At 41.9% G+C, this 15,447-nt stretch overlaps 1 protein-coding gene across 1 annotated transcript in view; it reads left to right on the forward strand.

Annotated features, from left to right (window-relative positions):
* LOC124625766 (cap-specific mRNA (nucleoside-2'-O-)-methyltransferase 1) overlaps positions 1–15,447 on the forward strand; it is a 293,563-nt gene that overhangs the window by 24,207 nt on the left and 253,909 nt on the right. The window contains exons 5-6 of the mRNA XM_047149205.1: positions 2,046–2,213; positions 7,906–8,073. Coding sequence (XP_047005161.1) covers positions 2,046–2,213; positions 7,906–8,073 — 336 coding nt within the window. The remainder of the gene's footprint in view (positions 1–2,045; positions 2,214–7,905; positions 8,074–15,447) is intronic.

A 15,447-nucleotide genomic window follows, 5' to 3' on the forward strand; every position in this document is an offset into this window, starting at 1 on the left:
ACTTGGATGGGTGACCATCCAGGCCGCCATGCGCTGTTGACATTTTTCGGGGTGCACTCAACCTCGCGATGCCAATTGAGGAGCTACTCGACCAAACAGTAGCGGCTTCGGTCAAGAATACCATCATAACGGCCGGGAGAGCAGTGTGCTGACCCCACGCCCCTCCTATCCGCATCCTCCATGGAGGATGACGTGGCGGTCGGATGGTCCCGGTAGGCCACTCGTGGCCTGAAGACGGAGTGCTTTATTCTAAAGCATGTGGTTATTATCCTTTCTGACACTGGTTTCCACTCCAGTAAACTCCTTTTGCAGTTGTTAGATAGTAAGAGCCCTACACTGTTCCAGTACATGGCATCTTCATCAGACTGTCCTACATACAGCAGCACTTCACCTTCTTGTGTTTTAAGTTCTCCAAAGTCTGGCCACCTTATTTCAAACAATCTCATTATATCCAATCTGTAGTTCTCCATCTCTTTTTTTGACCTGTATTAACCTTCCCATCTCTGTGTGTTCTTACATTCCAAAATCCACTACAGGTTTTCCTTTTCAGGCCAAAGGTCATATCCTTAAGACCCATCCAACTATTTCTCCTTTTAGTTTCTATGATTTGAATTTTTTTGGTGGTGTGGATTTTCAGACCACAGCCCGCAAGTGTCCTGGTTGGGCTGCCACCTCATGGCCTGTACACCTGTCAAGGTTTAATTCAGGGCCTTACCTCTTAGATAACTTGTCTCCACCTCAACTATAGAATGCTATTCATCCTTCTGCAGTAAGACCTATGTGCATCAGCATTGTCCTGGTTACCAAGGATCTTCTGCTTCTCACATTAGGGGACTGTGCCTGTTGCCACACAGTCACAGAGATGAAAAGACAGGACATTGTGAGAAGCACTTTGTCTGGATCCTGTGTGGAGACCTGACCAGCTTCGAGGATCCTGCTGGCAGTTACACTACTGCCGATACAGCCCTCCAGTTCATTGGAACACACAAACCCCCTCGCCCAGATGGGCAGTGTTTCATTAGGGTAGTGTCTCCCGAGGGGGAGAATTTCAGGCAATAGTGTTCTCTCACTATATCCATCTGCAGTCATAGCAGTCCTTAACAGTGCTAAATTCTAGCTAGGAATCTTTACTGACACTATTTCCTCTCTTCCCCATGAAATAAGAATCCTGATGAACCTTATTCAGAACTGTCAAACAGGTGATAAGCTAATAAGACAAGGCTATTTATCTATCTTCTTCAGTTGCCTAATACTATACTATGAAGAAATCAACGATTTGGACTCTGAAGGCTAACCAAGTGTATAATAGTGTTGATATTTCATGAAGCAAATATGCTGGAAAAAAATATGGCTGACATTTCAACTGTCTACCTACATATACCCCTTGACTTGAGCGTGCTGCACAATCTGTTTCAGCACTCTGTAACAGAGAACAGGAAGATAAAATGGATGTTTTAGTCTAGTATGCTGTCAGTATTATGAAGTTACAATGGTTTTTGTCTGAAAATAGTAGGATTAATTACAGCATTGTAATTAGAAAAATTTGAACCAACAGGGTAGCTTTAAAAATATAGCATTGTGTCACCCACCTCACCCACAATGACCCATTGAAGTGTTTGGTTTTTCCCACATGCCACCTGCTGTTCCACTGTAACTTATTGAACCAATGTCCTCCACTACTACTCTGTAGTATCTCAGAAAAGTGTTCATTTTGTGTATCTTTTCTAGTGTAGCAGGGAAAGTGCCATAGTTTGAGGCTTTTCCCCAGAGGGCCATAGTTTAAATCTTTAACCTTTATCATGCTATCATTACAAGTTTTCAAACTTATTTGAGGTCAGTGCTATGAGATTTTCCAAAACTAAGTTTTTTGTGATATGTTCCTGTCGTGTTTGTCTTAGTAATGCTACATTGTTCCGTCAGTTTTATTTTCTCTTTCTTCCATTTACATATCTGTAGTTTCAAGCAGATTAAGTAATGTGTGAAGTTAAAGTTTACTTGAGTATTCGTAAAATAGACATTTCACATTTAGCACTTTTTCTTTGCAGGTGGTGTCAGTAGAAGAATCTCCAAAATGGCTGAAAGATTCGAATTATGAACCTATTTCACTTGAAGAGTTAGGCACTTGGATGAAGGAGGGCCAGCGCAAATTGGTTATAAATGATGAAACTAATTTTTGTGATCCAAATTTATTAAGGAATGTTCTCAGTTCAAAGGTGAATCCGTTTTTATTTTAATACATTAATGGTCTTTCAGAGACCATGCCATTTAGGCTATCAGTCAAGATTTCCTGATGCAGGCTGGTAATGAATGTTATGTAGAGCTGATTGGAGTATAGCCATTCATTATTACTACAGGTATTCATTTGACAAGTGTTATATTCATCAAATGCACTTGCTGTTATACATAAATAACAGGCAGGAAGAGAACACTTTAGCACTGAAAGTAGTTGCTGCTATGATATGACTTGCGTGCATGCAGAAACTATACAGTCTCGTCAAGGAGCCAAATAGTGTTAGGCAATAGCTAAACAAAAGTATATGATAATACAGATTAGCAACAAGTTACAATAATTTATTAAAATAAATCAAAATACTGACTAATAATGGCTTGAGTGGAGCTGTGTGCCCACTTACATCCACATGTAGTGGAGGGATGTCCACTTGGGAACTAATTGAGTGACACATAGTGGATGCATAAAATAATGTGCCTTGTGTGTGGAGGCTAGCCTTAATTCAGTAGACATGCCTTTTGTATGGAGGCTAGCCTTAGTTCAGTCATACCTGAGTACTAGACAGCTTGTACACATCTATGATGTGTTAGAAAGCTGATGTCACTTTAACAGTTACATCTTAAAAAATGTATGCTAGTCTCATTTACCTGCTTTGAGTTAACTTTACAAGATATGTTGTGTTCATGGTCTAAGAACTTTTAGCATTGTACTCAAGAATGGTGTGAAAGCCGAATTCTAGATTGTGCAGAAGAAAAATGCAGTAATGTGCAGTCAAATGGCAGCATTTTTCCAGAAACTACTTTATGACTGTGGCCCAGCACCATCAAAAACTTTTTATCTTCCAGTACATTTCAAAATGGTGTACACTTCATTGCAGAGTGAAAGATTTTTTTTCTGGAATCAACAAGCTGGTGCAATGTCTCAGCAATTTTATTTACTGAAACCTATGGGAAGACAAGCTGTTGGTAGGTTTGAATGTGGTCAGTGACGGCTTGAGGCAGCAAAAAGTATTAGAAAGTATACTAAGGCAATGCTCTCACTTTAAACAATGGATGCTATTCAGAGGTCAGTATATAGTTTTATATAAGCTACTATGGTTACTAATATTTCTCTTTAGCATAGTATGCAATGCAGTGAACATTTTTGATTAGTTACTTTCAATAAGATGGAGATAACCTAGTGAAAAGTTGAAGCTGTCAGTCATTCCATGTGATGTACTTGGGTGCGGGTTTTTCTTTTTGTTTCTTTCTTCCCAGTTTTCTGAGTGGTTTGATACAGCTCATCGTTAATTCCTGTCATGTGCTAGTCATTTGGATGCAAAATTTTCACATTTTGGATTTGCATTTATGCTTCAGATGATAATATTTAAATGGACAGATAAAAAATCTACTCACCAAACAGCAGCAGAACACTCACATAAAAGATTATTGTGATTGGCAAGCTTTCGGAGCCAGTGGCTCCTTCTTTGGGCAGAAGGGTTGAAGGTGATTGTTTTCATTGTTATGTTACTTCAAATAATGTGATTTTTATAGCTACATTACTTTGTTCAAGTGACACACTTTAACATCATGGTCATGGTTCTGTTACTAGCTGATGGTGTGTGCTGTGATTGGTGTTGAGAAATGAATGAACATTGTAGCACTAGCTTTTTACACCATTCTTTGCAAGAATGTACAGAGAAGACAGTATTGTAATGGGGGATAAAACAAATGAGATTGTGCTTTTTTAAACAGTGTGGCCTTGTATTCAATTAATGGAAGCTGTACTATACCTCTGGCCATCATCATTTAAGTTTCCCAAAATGTCCTTAAATTACTTCAGCCAAGTGCTGAATGGTTCCTACTTTAAGGCCAAGGTGAGCTACCTGTTCCATGCTTGTTGATCTAGGCCTGTAAGTATGTAAATGTCTCTTTCTGTGAATTATGTTTCTTTTTTTTTTTTTATCCCCCCTCTCCCCCCTGAAATTATAATACCCGAACTTGCAAAAGTAATTCTTGTATCAGAGCTACAGATATTGAATGCCCTCTAAGGAGGTGGACTTAGATGGCTGTTAGGGGCACTGCGGCAATGCAGCACTTTACTTGCATGGCAAGAGCACCACTGTCTTGCCACGTGAATATGTTGGCCAATAGCATTCCACATGACCTGTATATAGAGTGGTGCACAGCTGGTCAGTTCAGTGCTCATGCTTGGTACTGTCAGATCTATATTTACTGTGCTAGGACTGCATGATAACTATCTTGCTTGTACCATTACTGTTCTTGGTCACATCTTGGATGTGTGTCTCTGCCACTCTCGGCCTTGTTGTCATCGTTATGTCAAAGGCTTCGCTTAATGCACTGTCTTCATCTAGGTTTTGTCCTTGTCCTATTGTCCTGGTCTTTTGCCTTGACTGTATTCTTTCTGTCGCATTTTGCTTGTCTACTGTTAGTTTGGTTCACTTTGCCGCAGGTGATTCTCCTGCCTGGCGACTCCTTAAGGTTCTCCTTTTCTTCCGGAGCTCTTATGTGAGCACTCTGCGGATTTAGCAGTGATCCTTTGATGAATAAAACTATTACTATAGTACTACCACTAGTAGTATTAATAGAATTGCTAACTATTAATTCCAAAAATATGAATGCTAAAAATGTATGCATGTACGTGTTCAGCCATGTTGATATGTTTCTTTATAATAGTTTGTATATGGGAGATTTAATCAGTGCCTAAAATTGGTTCTCAACTAAGAATAGGCTAAAAAACTTAGCTGAAAATGGTAACTAGCTACTTGGATTTAGTGTAAACAGAGCTGAAAGAATCAGTGTAGAACCTAACTCTGGCTGATATTTACACAGTACTAGTGATATTGTGTATCCAGTTGTTATACTTACATCAAGTGCAATTGAAATGAGGTAAACCAGTAATGGATACAGTTTTGTATTAGTGAAACTGAGTTTACTAGGTCTACAACTTTGCTTCCATTGTTTTTTCTCAAAGTTCGGGGCTTTATTGTGAAAAACTTACAAAATAATTATGATTCGTAGTATTGCCCATCGCTTGCCACTACATTCTCCCATCTTTCAGATAGCATACGAATCCCGTGGCGGAAGAACTGGATGTCTTTTGTGGGGATCCATGAATCGATTCAATTTTGCACTTGTTCATATGATCAGAAGTGCTGGTCAGCTAGACTGTATGCCACTGATAGAAAAAGGTGGTAGTCAGAGAGAGCAATGTATGGAGAATTTGACGGGAGGGACAGAACTTCTCATTTCAACATTTCCATTTATATTTTGATGCGCGACATGGTGTCAAGCACTGCCCTGCTGCAAAATTACCTTTAAGTGTCGATCACTGTATTGTGGCTGTTTGTGTTTCAGTGCTGGGCTTGAACACATCAATTGCTTTCGATAATGATATCCTGTGGTTGTCTTCGTCTGTTTCAGTAGCTACAAAAACGTTCTGTCGTCCACCGCCATGCCAGTCTTCGACATCAAAATCACCATTCTTAAGGCGTTGAAAACACTCTCTGCACGTTCTTCCACTAATAATTCCTTCCTCATTGGTTGTAACCAGCATTTTAAGAGCCACTGCCACAGATTTCTTCATGTTAAAGAAGAAAGTTAAAACTTCCCGCAAATGGCGAGAAATGGATCCATAAGTTGACGTACTTAATTGAGAATAATCTTATGATGCCATCACAAATCAACTAATATTTTTATGGCATTATGTTTACAGATGCCTAAGCTTATTGTATTACACCTATGACCAACCACCCAAACCCCACTTGTCACTACTGCCGTCTATTGCAAAACGGCGGGAGCAAAGTTGTAGACCTAATAACTTAGAAAAGTTACAATGTCTTACCATAAGCTACAATGCTTATTCAGACAGGCAGGTGTTAAACTACACACACACACACACACACACACACACACACACACCAAAAAAAAAGTCACTGATGTCCTCACTTCATTGAAAAGTAAATTCCCTTATTGTGATGCAGGCAGTTGCTTTTACAGATATTATTGTCGTGGACTTCAGTTCAAAGACTGATTTTATGCAGCTCTCTATAATAGTCTATTCTGTGCGAACCATTTCATCTGATTAGTTCCTACAACCTACATATATATATGTACCTGCTTACTGTATTCATGCTTGCATCTCCATCTTCAATTTTTATGCCCCACACTTCCCTACATTACCAAACTGAGTATTCCTTGATACCTTAGGATGTGTGCTACCAACTGATCTCTAATTTTAGTTAATCTGCACCATAAATTTCTTTTTTTTCCCTGATCTGATTTCATTGCTCCTATTCATTATTTAGTCTATCCATCTAATATTCAACATTCATCTAAAGCACAACATTTCAAAAGATTCTCTTCTCTTCTTGTCTGAATTGCTTATTATCCAAGTTTCACTTCCATGTAATGTTACTTATCAGACAAATATCTCCAGAAAATACTTCTTAAACACTTAAACTTATCCTAGATGTTAATAAATTCTTTTTCAGAAATGAGTTCTTGCACTATCGCCAGTTCATATTTTATATCCTCTGTACTTCAGCTGTCATCAGTTATTTTGCTGCTCAAATAGCTGAAGTCATCTGCTACTTTTAGTGTCTCATTTTCTAATATGTCACCTGATTTAATTCAGCTACAGTCCATTACCCTTGTTGTACTTTTGTTGATGTTCATCTTGTAGCATCTTTTCAAGACAACAATTCTGTTCAACTGCTGTTCCCAGTCGTTTGCTGCTTCTGACAGAATTACAGTGTCATTACCAAACCCCAAAGTTATTATTTATTTTCCCTGGACTATAATTCCCTAAACAAACTTCTCTTTGGTTTCCTTCACTGCTTATTCTGTGCACAGATCGAATAACATAGGAGATAGGCCACAAACCTGTCTCCCTTCTTTTTCAGCTACAGCTTCCCTGTCATGTTCTTTGACTCATATAACTGGAATCTGGTTTATGTACAAGTTGTAAATAACCTTACGCTCACTGTATTTTATCCCCGCTATCTTGAAAATTTCAAAGAGGGGATCCAGACAACATTGTCAAAAGCTTTCTGTAGATCTACAAATGCTATAAACGTAGGCTTAGCTTTCTTCAATCTATCCTCTAAGATAAGTGATAGGATAATTTCTGTCTTGCATGTTCCTCTGTTTCTCCAGAACCCAAATGTATCCTTGCCAAGGTTGGTTCCTACCAGGTTTTTCATTGTTATGTGAATAATTTGTGTCTACATTTGCAATCATGACTTGTTAAGTCGATGGTTTGGTAGTATTCACTCCTTTCAGTGCCTGCTTTCTTCCCTTATGTAGACGGTCTGTTTATTTCCTTATGTAGATTCTCTGTATATATATTCATCTCTCACTTCTTTGCTTTGTACTGGCTTGCCATCTGAGCTCGATATCTGTGCAGTTGTTTCTCTTGTCTCAGAAATCTAATTGTGAAGAGCTATTCTAATTTTATTTCATGTATTGGCTTTCGTTGCTCTGTCTTTTCCATGGAAGAATGTTGATACTCAAGCTATCTGTATTAAACAATAGACTTTAAGACTCGAATAATCTGTTTCGTTTAGGAGTAGACATCAGTGTTGACTGAGTAATCTTTACTTTATGTAACACATCTGAAGGGTCAGCTACTGCGATTTTTGTCTTTGATCATCCTTAAACTTTTTTTTGTTCCAGAGTGTTTTTGACAAATTGGATGCAAATGAAATGCTGAAGGCAAGGTCTCGATCAAACCCATTTGAGACTATTCGTGGTGCAATCTTTTTGAACCGTGCTGCAGTGAAAATGGCGAACATGGACAAAGTGTTTGATTTCATGTTCACAAACCCTCATCATGAAAATGGTGTATGTATCTCAGCATGAATCTTGCTTCATTCCGTGTCATGTTCGATAGCATCTTGCATAGTAACTGTTTTGTTTGTACAAATTGGATGAGAAACTAATTAGCATTCTATGCACTAAGAAAGGTATTAATTATCTGTAGGTTTGTAGTACTAATTGGTTTGCTTTCACAACAGCCTGTCTTTACTGTAGAAAATGTACAAAGGTGAATCAAAAGGGTTATAATGAGTTACGTGAATGAATTTTAACACTCAGTTGTGCAGATACATTGGCATGCAGTGCAGCTACCATTACATTTCAACACAGTCTTTTGCCTATTGAAAGATTTATTGTGATGGTGCACCACAATAACATTATTTGCTTGAAGGAAGCCATTGTCAGTTCCCAGCAGCTACCATGCTTTGCCATATTAAATGTTCATATTAGATATAAACTGCCTATAATCCAGATACTTGTCAGTGATCCAAAGTACTGTAAAGCAGTGGGTGTCAAGGTATGACTGAAGGAAGGAATAATGTAGTTGCAGTGTTTCTTATGGCAGTTGATATATACAGTATGTATGTGTGTTTTTAAAGGGGGGTAGGTACTTTTTGAGTATGAGTAATAACTTGTTAGACATCAAAACTGAAACATGCATTTGTTGAACAACTGTATAAAATAAATAGGCCACAAAACATTATTGGGACAAGTCAGTGTCTAAGTATTGACTGTAGCGTGCTAGTTAGTTAGTTACATATTCCAGGGATCATTTTGCATGATAGATCATAATAATGTGGACCAAGTCATTTTACATTCACATCATAAATTAATTTGTACATATGGTTACATTCTGAACATTTGTAAGTTTGGTGTTCTTTTACAAAAATAAAAAAGATATACAGACGTGATTTAGTAATTTCTACCCACCACCTCTTACACATTACAGTAATATCAAACAATGGAAAATCCAGGATGGAATGTAACAGTATTGTGAAAAAGAAAGTTGCTACTCACCATAAAGCGGAGATGCTGAGTCACAGATAGCCATAACAAAAAGACTCACAAATAATAGCTTTCGACTGGTAAGGCCTTTGTCAGAATTAGACGGCAAACATACACATACGCACCCACGTAAATGCAACTCACACATACTGTCCTCAGTTGCCTGAGACTGCAGTCGTGTGTGTGTGTGTTTCGTTTGCATGGGTGTGTATGTGTGTGTTTGCCATCTAATTCTGACAAAAGCCTTACCGGCTGAAAGCTATTATTTGTGACAGTCTTTTTGTTGTGCCTATGTGTGACCTAGCATCTCCGCAATATGGTGAGTAGCAACTTTCCTTTTCACAATAACATTACAATAATAGAAATTCTTCTACGAAATAGGAGTTGTAAGGGAGAAACTTTCTCAGCATATTAGAAATTTTACTTTGCTATTTGTTGGACATTTGATATCACTGGCTAAGTGATCATAAAGTTTTTTTGCATCATTGTGCACCACTTTGTATGCTGAAGACAACCTTAATGTGGAGTAATGGATGTCATTTTTCCCTCTGCTGTAATTATGTACCTCATTGCTCCTTTTGAACTTTAGTGGATTATTTACAACAAATTTCACGAGAGAATAAATATACTGTGAAGCAGTAGTCAGAATGCCCAACTCAAACATATGTCTACATAATGATCGTGGGTGAGAACCACATATTATTCTTACAGTGCTATTTGCACAATAAAGACTTTCTTTCTCAAAGATGAGTTCCACCAGAACATTATTCCATATGACATTACTGAATGAAAATTTGCAAAATACTCCAACTGACAGATTTGTCTCTCCCCAAGAATTTCAATGATTCTAAGTGCAAACATGGCTGAACTAAATAGCTTTAGGAGTTCTAAAAGGTGTTTTTTCCGATTTAAATTCCTATCAATATGGATCCCAAAGAACTTTGAAGTTTCCACCCTATGTATTATTTCCTCACCATGTGTTAAACTTATCATTGATGTTGTACCTCTGGTTGCACAGAACTGAATATGTTGTGTCTTTTCAAAATTGAGAGTGAGACCATTTACAGAAAACCAGTCAATGACACTTTTAAGAACTTTGTTTACCATTTCTTCTGTTTCTCTATGTATGCTTGACGTGATTACAATACTATTGTAATCTGCAAAGAGTACTAATTCTGCTTGCTGTATACTAGACGGAAGGTCATTTACATATATGAGGAACAGTAGTGGACCTAAGACTTAACCTTGGGAAATGCTATACGTGATTTCTCCCCAGTCAGAATTTTGTACCTGGGCTATATAGCTTGAATTACAAAGTACAGCTTTCTGCATTCTTTTTGAAACCCCCATGCGGGTCCGGGGGTTAGAATAGGCCCAAGATATTCCTGCCTGTCATAAAAGGTGACTAAAAGGAGTCTCACACGTTTCGGCCTATATGTGATGGTCCCCTGTAGGCTTTGACCTCCATATTTCAAAATTTTCTGGAGAGCGAGCCAACTGGGGAAGGGTACCTTACATCGTACATCGTGTCCATTGTGCGCTGAGACCTTTCGCATCCTACGTTGACGTGGATCTGCACTTCTGCTCATTTTCCAGCTGTTGGGTGAGGTCACCCTTCATCCACTGTGCAGTATTATTTTTCGCACTGACGATGGTAATGGACTTCTTTGCACCTTGTATCCAGCACAGTAGCCAGTCCGTTGTGCTGGGGCCGCCATGTACCCTGTTAGTTATAGCCCCGTGACCACACAGGGATTGCTCTGCTGATGCCTGTGCCGTTAACTTCCCATGTATGCCAAGAGGTAGATGCCCATCCTGCTGGGGCATTGGGACTCCCGGCAATGGCCATTCTGCTAGGTGGATGACACATGATGAAGCATAGTACATCATCTCTTGCTGGTGGTCAAACACCAGCAGTCTGTAAGCTTTCACGGGCTCATTTCAACACTCAGAAGTACGACCCCAAATCGTTCCCCTCCCTGGCCACACCTTGGGAGGAATGTCAGGCTAAGGATGGCAGTGGCTCTTATTTGCCCTGGTACCTTGTACGTTTGAGAGCTGATGGGAAATCTTTCTTGATGATGAAGCCTTAGTTTTTTGTTGGGCATTTAGAGGGCAAGTTTGGGGAGGCGGAGGGGTTGTCCAAAATGAGATCTGGGTCAGTCTTGATCAAAACAGCGTCACGGGCGTTACTCACTTGTGACAAGCTGGGGGATGTTTCTGTAACCATCACACCCCAAAAGAGCTTAAATATGGTCCAGGGTATCATATTTCAGAGGGACCTTCTTTTGAAGTCTTGACGATGAGCTGCGCGTCAATTTAGAACGGCGAGGTGTACATTATGTTTGACGTGTCCACCAGGGTCTGAGGGTTAATCAGGTTGCCACCAGTGCCTTCATCTTGGCCTTTAAGGATGATACATTACCCGAGAAGGTCAAGGTGGTGGTCTACTGCTGTGATGTAAATCCCTATCTCTCGCCCCCAATGTGTGCTTTAAATGTTGGAAGTTCGGCCATATATCTTTCCGCTGTACTTCCAGCGTCACATGTCGAGATTGGTGATGCCCATCACATCCCAATACTCCATGTGCCCCACCTCCCATCTGCTCGCCAGACTGCAGGATTCCCCAGAAAGAAAGGAAAATCATGGAATACAAGACCCTGGGCCGACTGACCTACACTAAGGCTAAGAGGAAATTTGAATGCCTACATCCTGCACGCAAGACATCGTCTTACACTACCGCTACAACAGTTGTAGCCCCATCAGTTCTGCCAACCCCAGTCACCTCTCAGAGCCAGAATACTACACCTGCCCCCTTGATGGTGGGGGGCACTTCCCTCCCTGTTGCTCCTGCACCATCTACTTCAGGAGCAACACCCTCCCAACCACCGGGGACATCCGTCCCCACTTCTAAGCCAGAGAAGCGTACAACTTCTTCGGGCATTTAGAGGACAAGTTTGGGGAGGTGGAGGGGTTGTCCAAAATGAGATCTGGGTCAGTCTAGATCAAAACAGCGTCACGGGCGTTACTCACTTGTGACAAGCTGGAGGATGTTTCTGTAACCATCACACCCCAAAAGAGCTTAAATATGGTCCAGGGTGTCATATTTCAGAGGGACCTTCTTTTGAAGTCTTGACGATGAGCTGCGCGTCAATTTAGAGCGGCTTCACACTCATCCTCAGTCCCGGAGACTGTATCAGTGAAGTCCTCCCAGCCAAAAAAACCCAAGGAACAGCGAAAGAAATAAATAAATATAAAAAAAAGATCCCCAAGACCAAGGGAATTGTGGTGCACCCACACCACCGCTACCTACAAGCTCTGTGTCTGAGGATGAGGTGGAGATTCTGGCGTCCGCTGAGGACCTAGATCTTGCCGGACCCTCAGACACAATGGATATAGGCTGCTCAGGCAATAAGTTGGTGGCAGCAGGTGACACAGGCATAAACTGCCTCATTGAATGTCCCATGCCTTTCCAGTCTCATGATGATGTCATCCTCCAGTGGAATTGTGGCAGTTTTTCCACCACCTGGCTGAGCTACGGCAACTGTTAAGCTTTACACCTGCTTTCTGCATCACCCTCCATAAACCTGGTTCCTGGCAATGTGGACCCCCTGCTCTCCACGGCTATAAGGGATATTACAGGAACTGTAGCGACTATAATCGAATGTCAGATAGAGTTTGCGTTTATGTTCTAAACTCAGTCTGTAGTGAAACTGTGTTCCGTCAAACCCCTCTTGAAGCTGTGGCTGTTAGAATAAGGACGGCGCAGGAAATAACTATCTGCAATGTTTATCTTCCTCCAGATGGTGCAGTACCCCTGAATGCATTAGTTGCACTGATTGATCAACTCTCTAAACCTTTCCTACTTTCGAGACATTTTAATACCCATAACTCCTTGTGGGGTGGCACCATGCTTACTGGCCGAGGCAGAGATGTTGAAACTTTACTGTCTCAGTTCGACCTCTGCCTCTTAAATACTGGGGCTGCCACAAATTTCAGTGTGGCTCACGGTAGTTACTCAGCCATTGATTTATCAGTTGGCAGCCCAGGACTTCACGCACCTATCCACTGTAGAGCACATGATGACCTGTGTGGTAGTGACCACTTCCCCATCTTCCTGTCACTGCCGCCGTGTCAGGTCTATGGACACCTGCCCAGATGGGCTTTAAACAAGGTGGACTGAGAAACTTTCACCTCTGTTGTCTCCATTGAATCTCCCCCACATGGTAACAGTGATGTGATGGTTGAGCAGGTGACTACAACAATCATTTCTGTGGCAGAAAACGCGATCCCTCGCTCTTTAGGGTGCCCCAAGCGAAAGGCAGCTTGGTGGTCGCTGGAAGTCGCTGAAGCAATTAATGAGCGTCGGCGAGTTGCACACCAGTGTAAGCAGCACCCTTCCCTGGAGCACCGCATAGCCTTTAAATGGCTCCGTGCCCGTGTTCGCCAACTTATCAAACAACGGAAGCAGAAGTGTTGGGAGAGATACGTCTCGACCGTTGGGTGCCATAAATCACCTTACCAAGTCTGGGCAAAGATCAATCATGTTTTCAGCTACCAGACCCCAACAGATGTTCCTGGTGTTAACATAAGCTCCTGGGCCACATTGGATCCACAGTCAGTTGATTAAACATCTCTCATCTGACTACAAGCGACATCTCCTCATCATCTTCAACTGGATCTAGTGCGATGGCGTCTTTCCATCACAGTGATGGGAGAGCACCATCATTTCGGTGCTCAAACCTGGTAAAAACCCGCTTGATATCGATAGCTATCGGCCCATCAGCCTCACCACCGTTCTTTGTAAGCTGCTGGAACGTATGGTGTGTCGGCAGTTGGGTTGGGTCCTCATATCCAGGAGAATGGGGTCCTGCAGGGCTCTGTATTGAGTGTATCTCTATTTTTAGTGGCTATTAATGGTCTAGCAGCAGTTGTAGGGTCGTCCTTCTCTCCTTCTCTGTCTACAGATGACTTGTGCATTTCGTACTGCTCCACAAGTACTGGTGTTGCTGAGCAGTGCCTACAGGGAGCCATCCACAAGGCACAGTCATGGGCTCTAGACCACAGTTTCCAGTTTTCGGCTGTAAAGTCATGTGTTATGCACTTCTGTCGATGTCGTACCGTTCATCTGTTTGTCTGGAACCAGAACTTTTCCGTAATGACGATCCACTCACTGTAGTGGAGCCATATCGATTCTTAGGACTGGTTTTCGATGCCCGATTGTCTTGAATTCTTCACCTTCATCAGCGTAAGCGAAAGTGCTGGCAACACCTCAATGCCCTCCGCTGCCTGAGCAACACCAACCGGTGTGCCATTGTGTTTACTCAACACAGTGGACCACTGTGGCATTCGCCTAATGACAGGAGCTTTTAAGACGAGTCAGGTGACCAGTCTCCCGGTGAAGGCCGGAGTCCCTCCATTGCAGGTTTGGTGTGCACATCTGTTGGCCAGTTACAATGCACACGTTTGTAGTTCTCCTGCACATCCGAATTACCATCTCCTTTTCCCACCCATGGCGGTTCATCTCCCACATCGGCGGCCCAGATCAGGGCTTCCAATTGCAGTCCGTATCTGATCACTTCCTTCCTAACTGGAGTCCTTGCCTTTACCACCTGTACTTGAGGTCAGTTCAGGTACACCTCTGTAGAGTGCACGTAGGCCACTGCTTCACCTGGACCTTTCATGTGGCCCTAAGGACTCAGTTAAACCCGCGGCTCTCCACTGCCACTTCCTGTCGATTCTTCACATGTATCGAGGCCATGAAGTGGTTTACACCGACGGCTCGATGGCTGATGATTACGTTGGGTTTGCATTTGTCCGTGTTGGACATAATGAACAGCATTCCTTGCCCGACAGCTACAGTGTTTTCACTGCCAAGCTGGTGATTATATCCCATGCTCTTGAACACATCAGTGCATGCCCTGGGGAGTCGGTCCTTCTGTGTACTGACTCAGTTAGCAGCCTACAAGCTATCGACCAGTGCTACCCTTGTCATCCTTTGGTAGCCTTGGAATGGTCCAGTCATTTAGTGTTGTTTGTCTGGACCCCAGGTCACATCAGCATCCCAGGCAATGAACTTGCCGACAGGCTGGCCAAACAGGCTACGCAGAAACCGCTTATGGAGATCGGCTTCTCTGCAGCTGACTTGTGTTCAGTACTACGCTGCAAGGTTTTGCGGCTTTGGGAGACGGAATGGCATAGTCCCAGCATGCACAACAAACTGTGTGCCATTAGGGAGACTACAAATGTGTGGAAGACCTCCATGCGCCCTCTCGCAGGGACTTTGTGGTTCTCTGTCGACTCCACATTATCCATGCTTAGGTGACACATGGCTCCCTCCTGCACGGAGGCTGGATGTTGTAATGTGTCACAGAGTGAATGGCTTTTCCTTTTATT

This window comes from Schistocerca americana, chromosome 8 (assembly GCF_021461395.2).
Source record: "Schistocerca americana isolate TAMUIC-IGC-003095 chromosome 8, iqSchAmer2.1, whole genome shotgun sequence".
Lineage (NCBI taxonomy): Eukaryota > Metazoa > Arthropoda > Insecta > Orthoptera > Acrididae > Schistocerca > Schistocerca americana.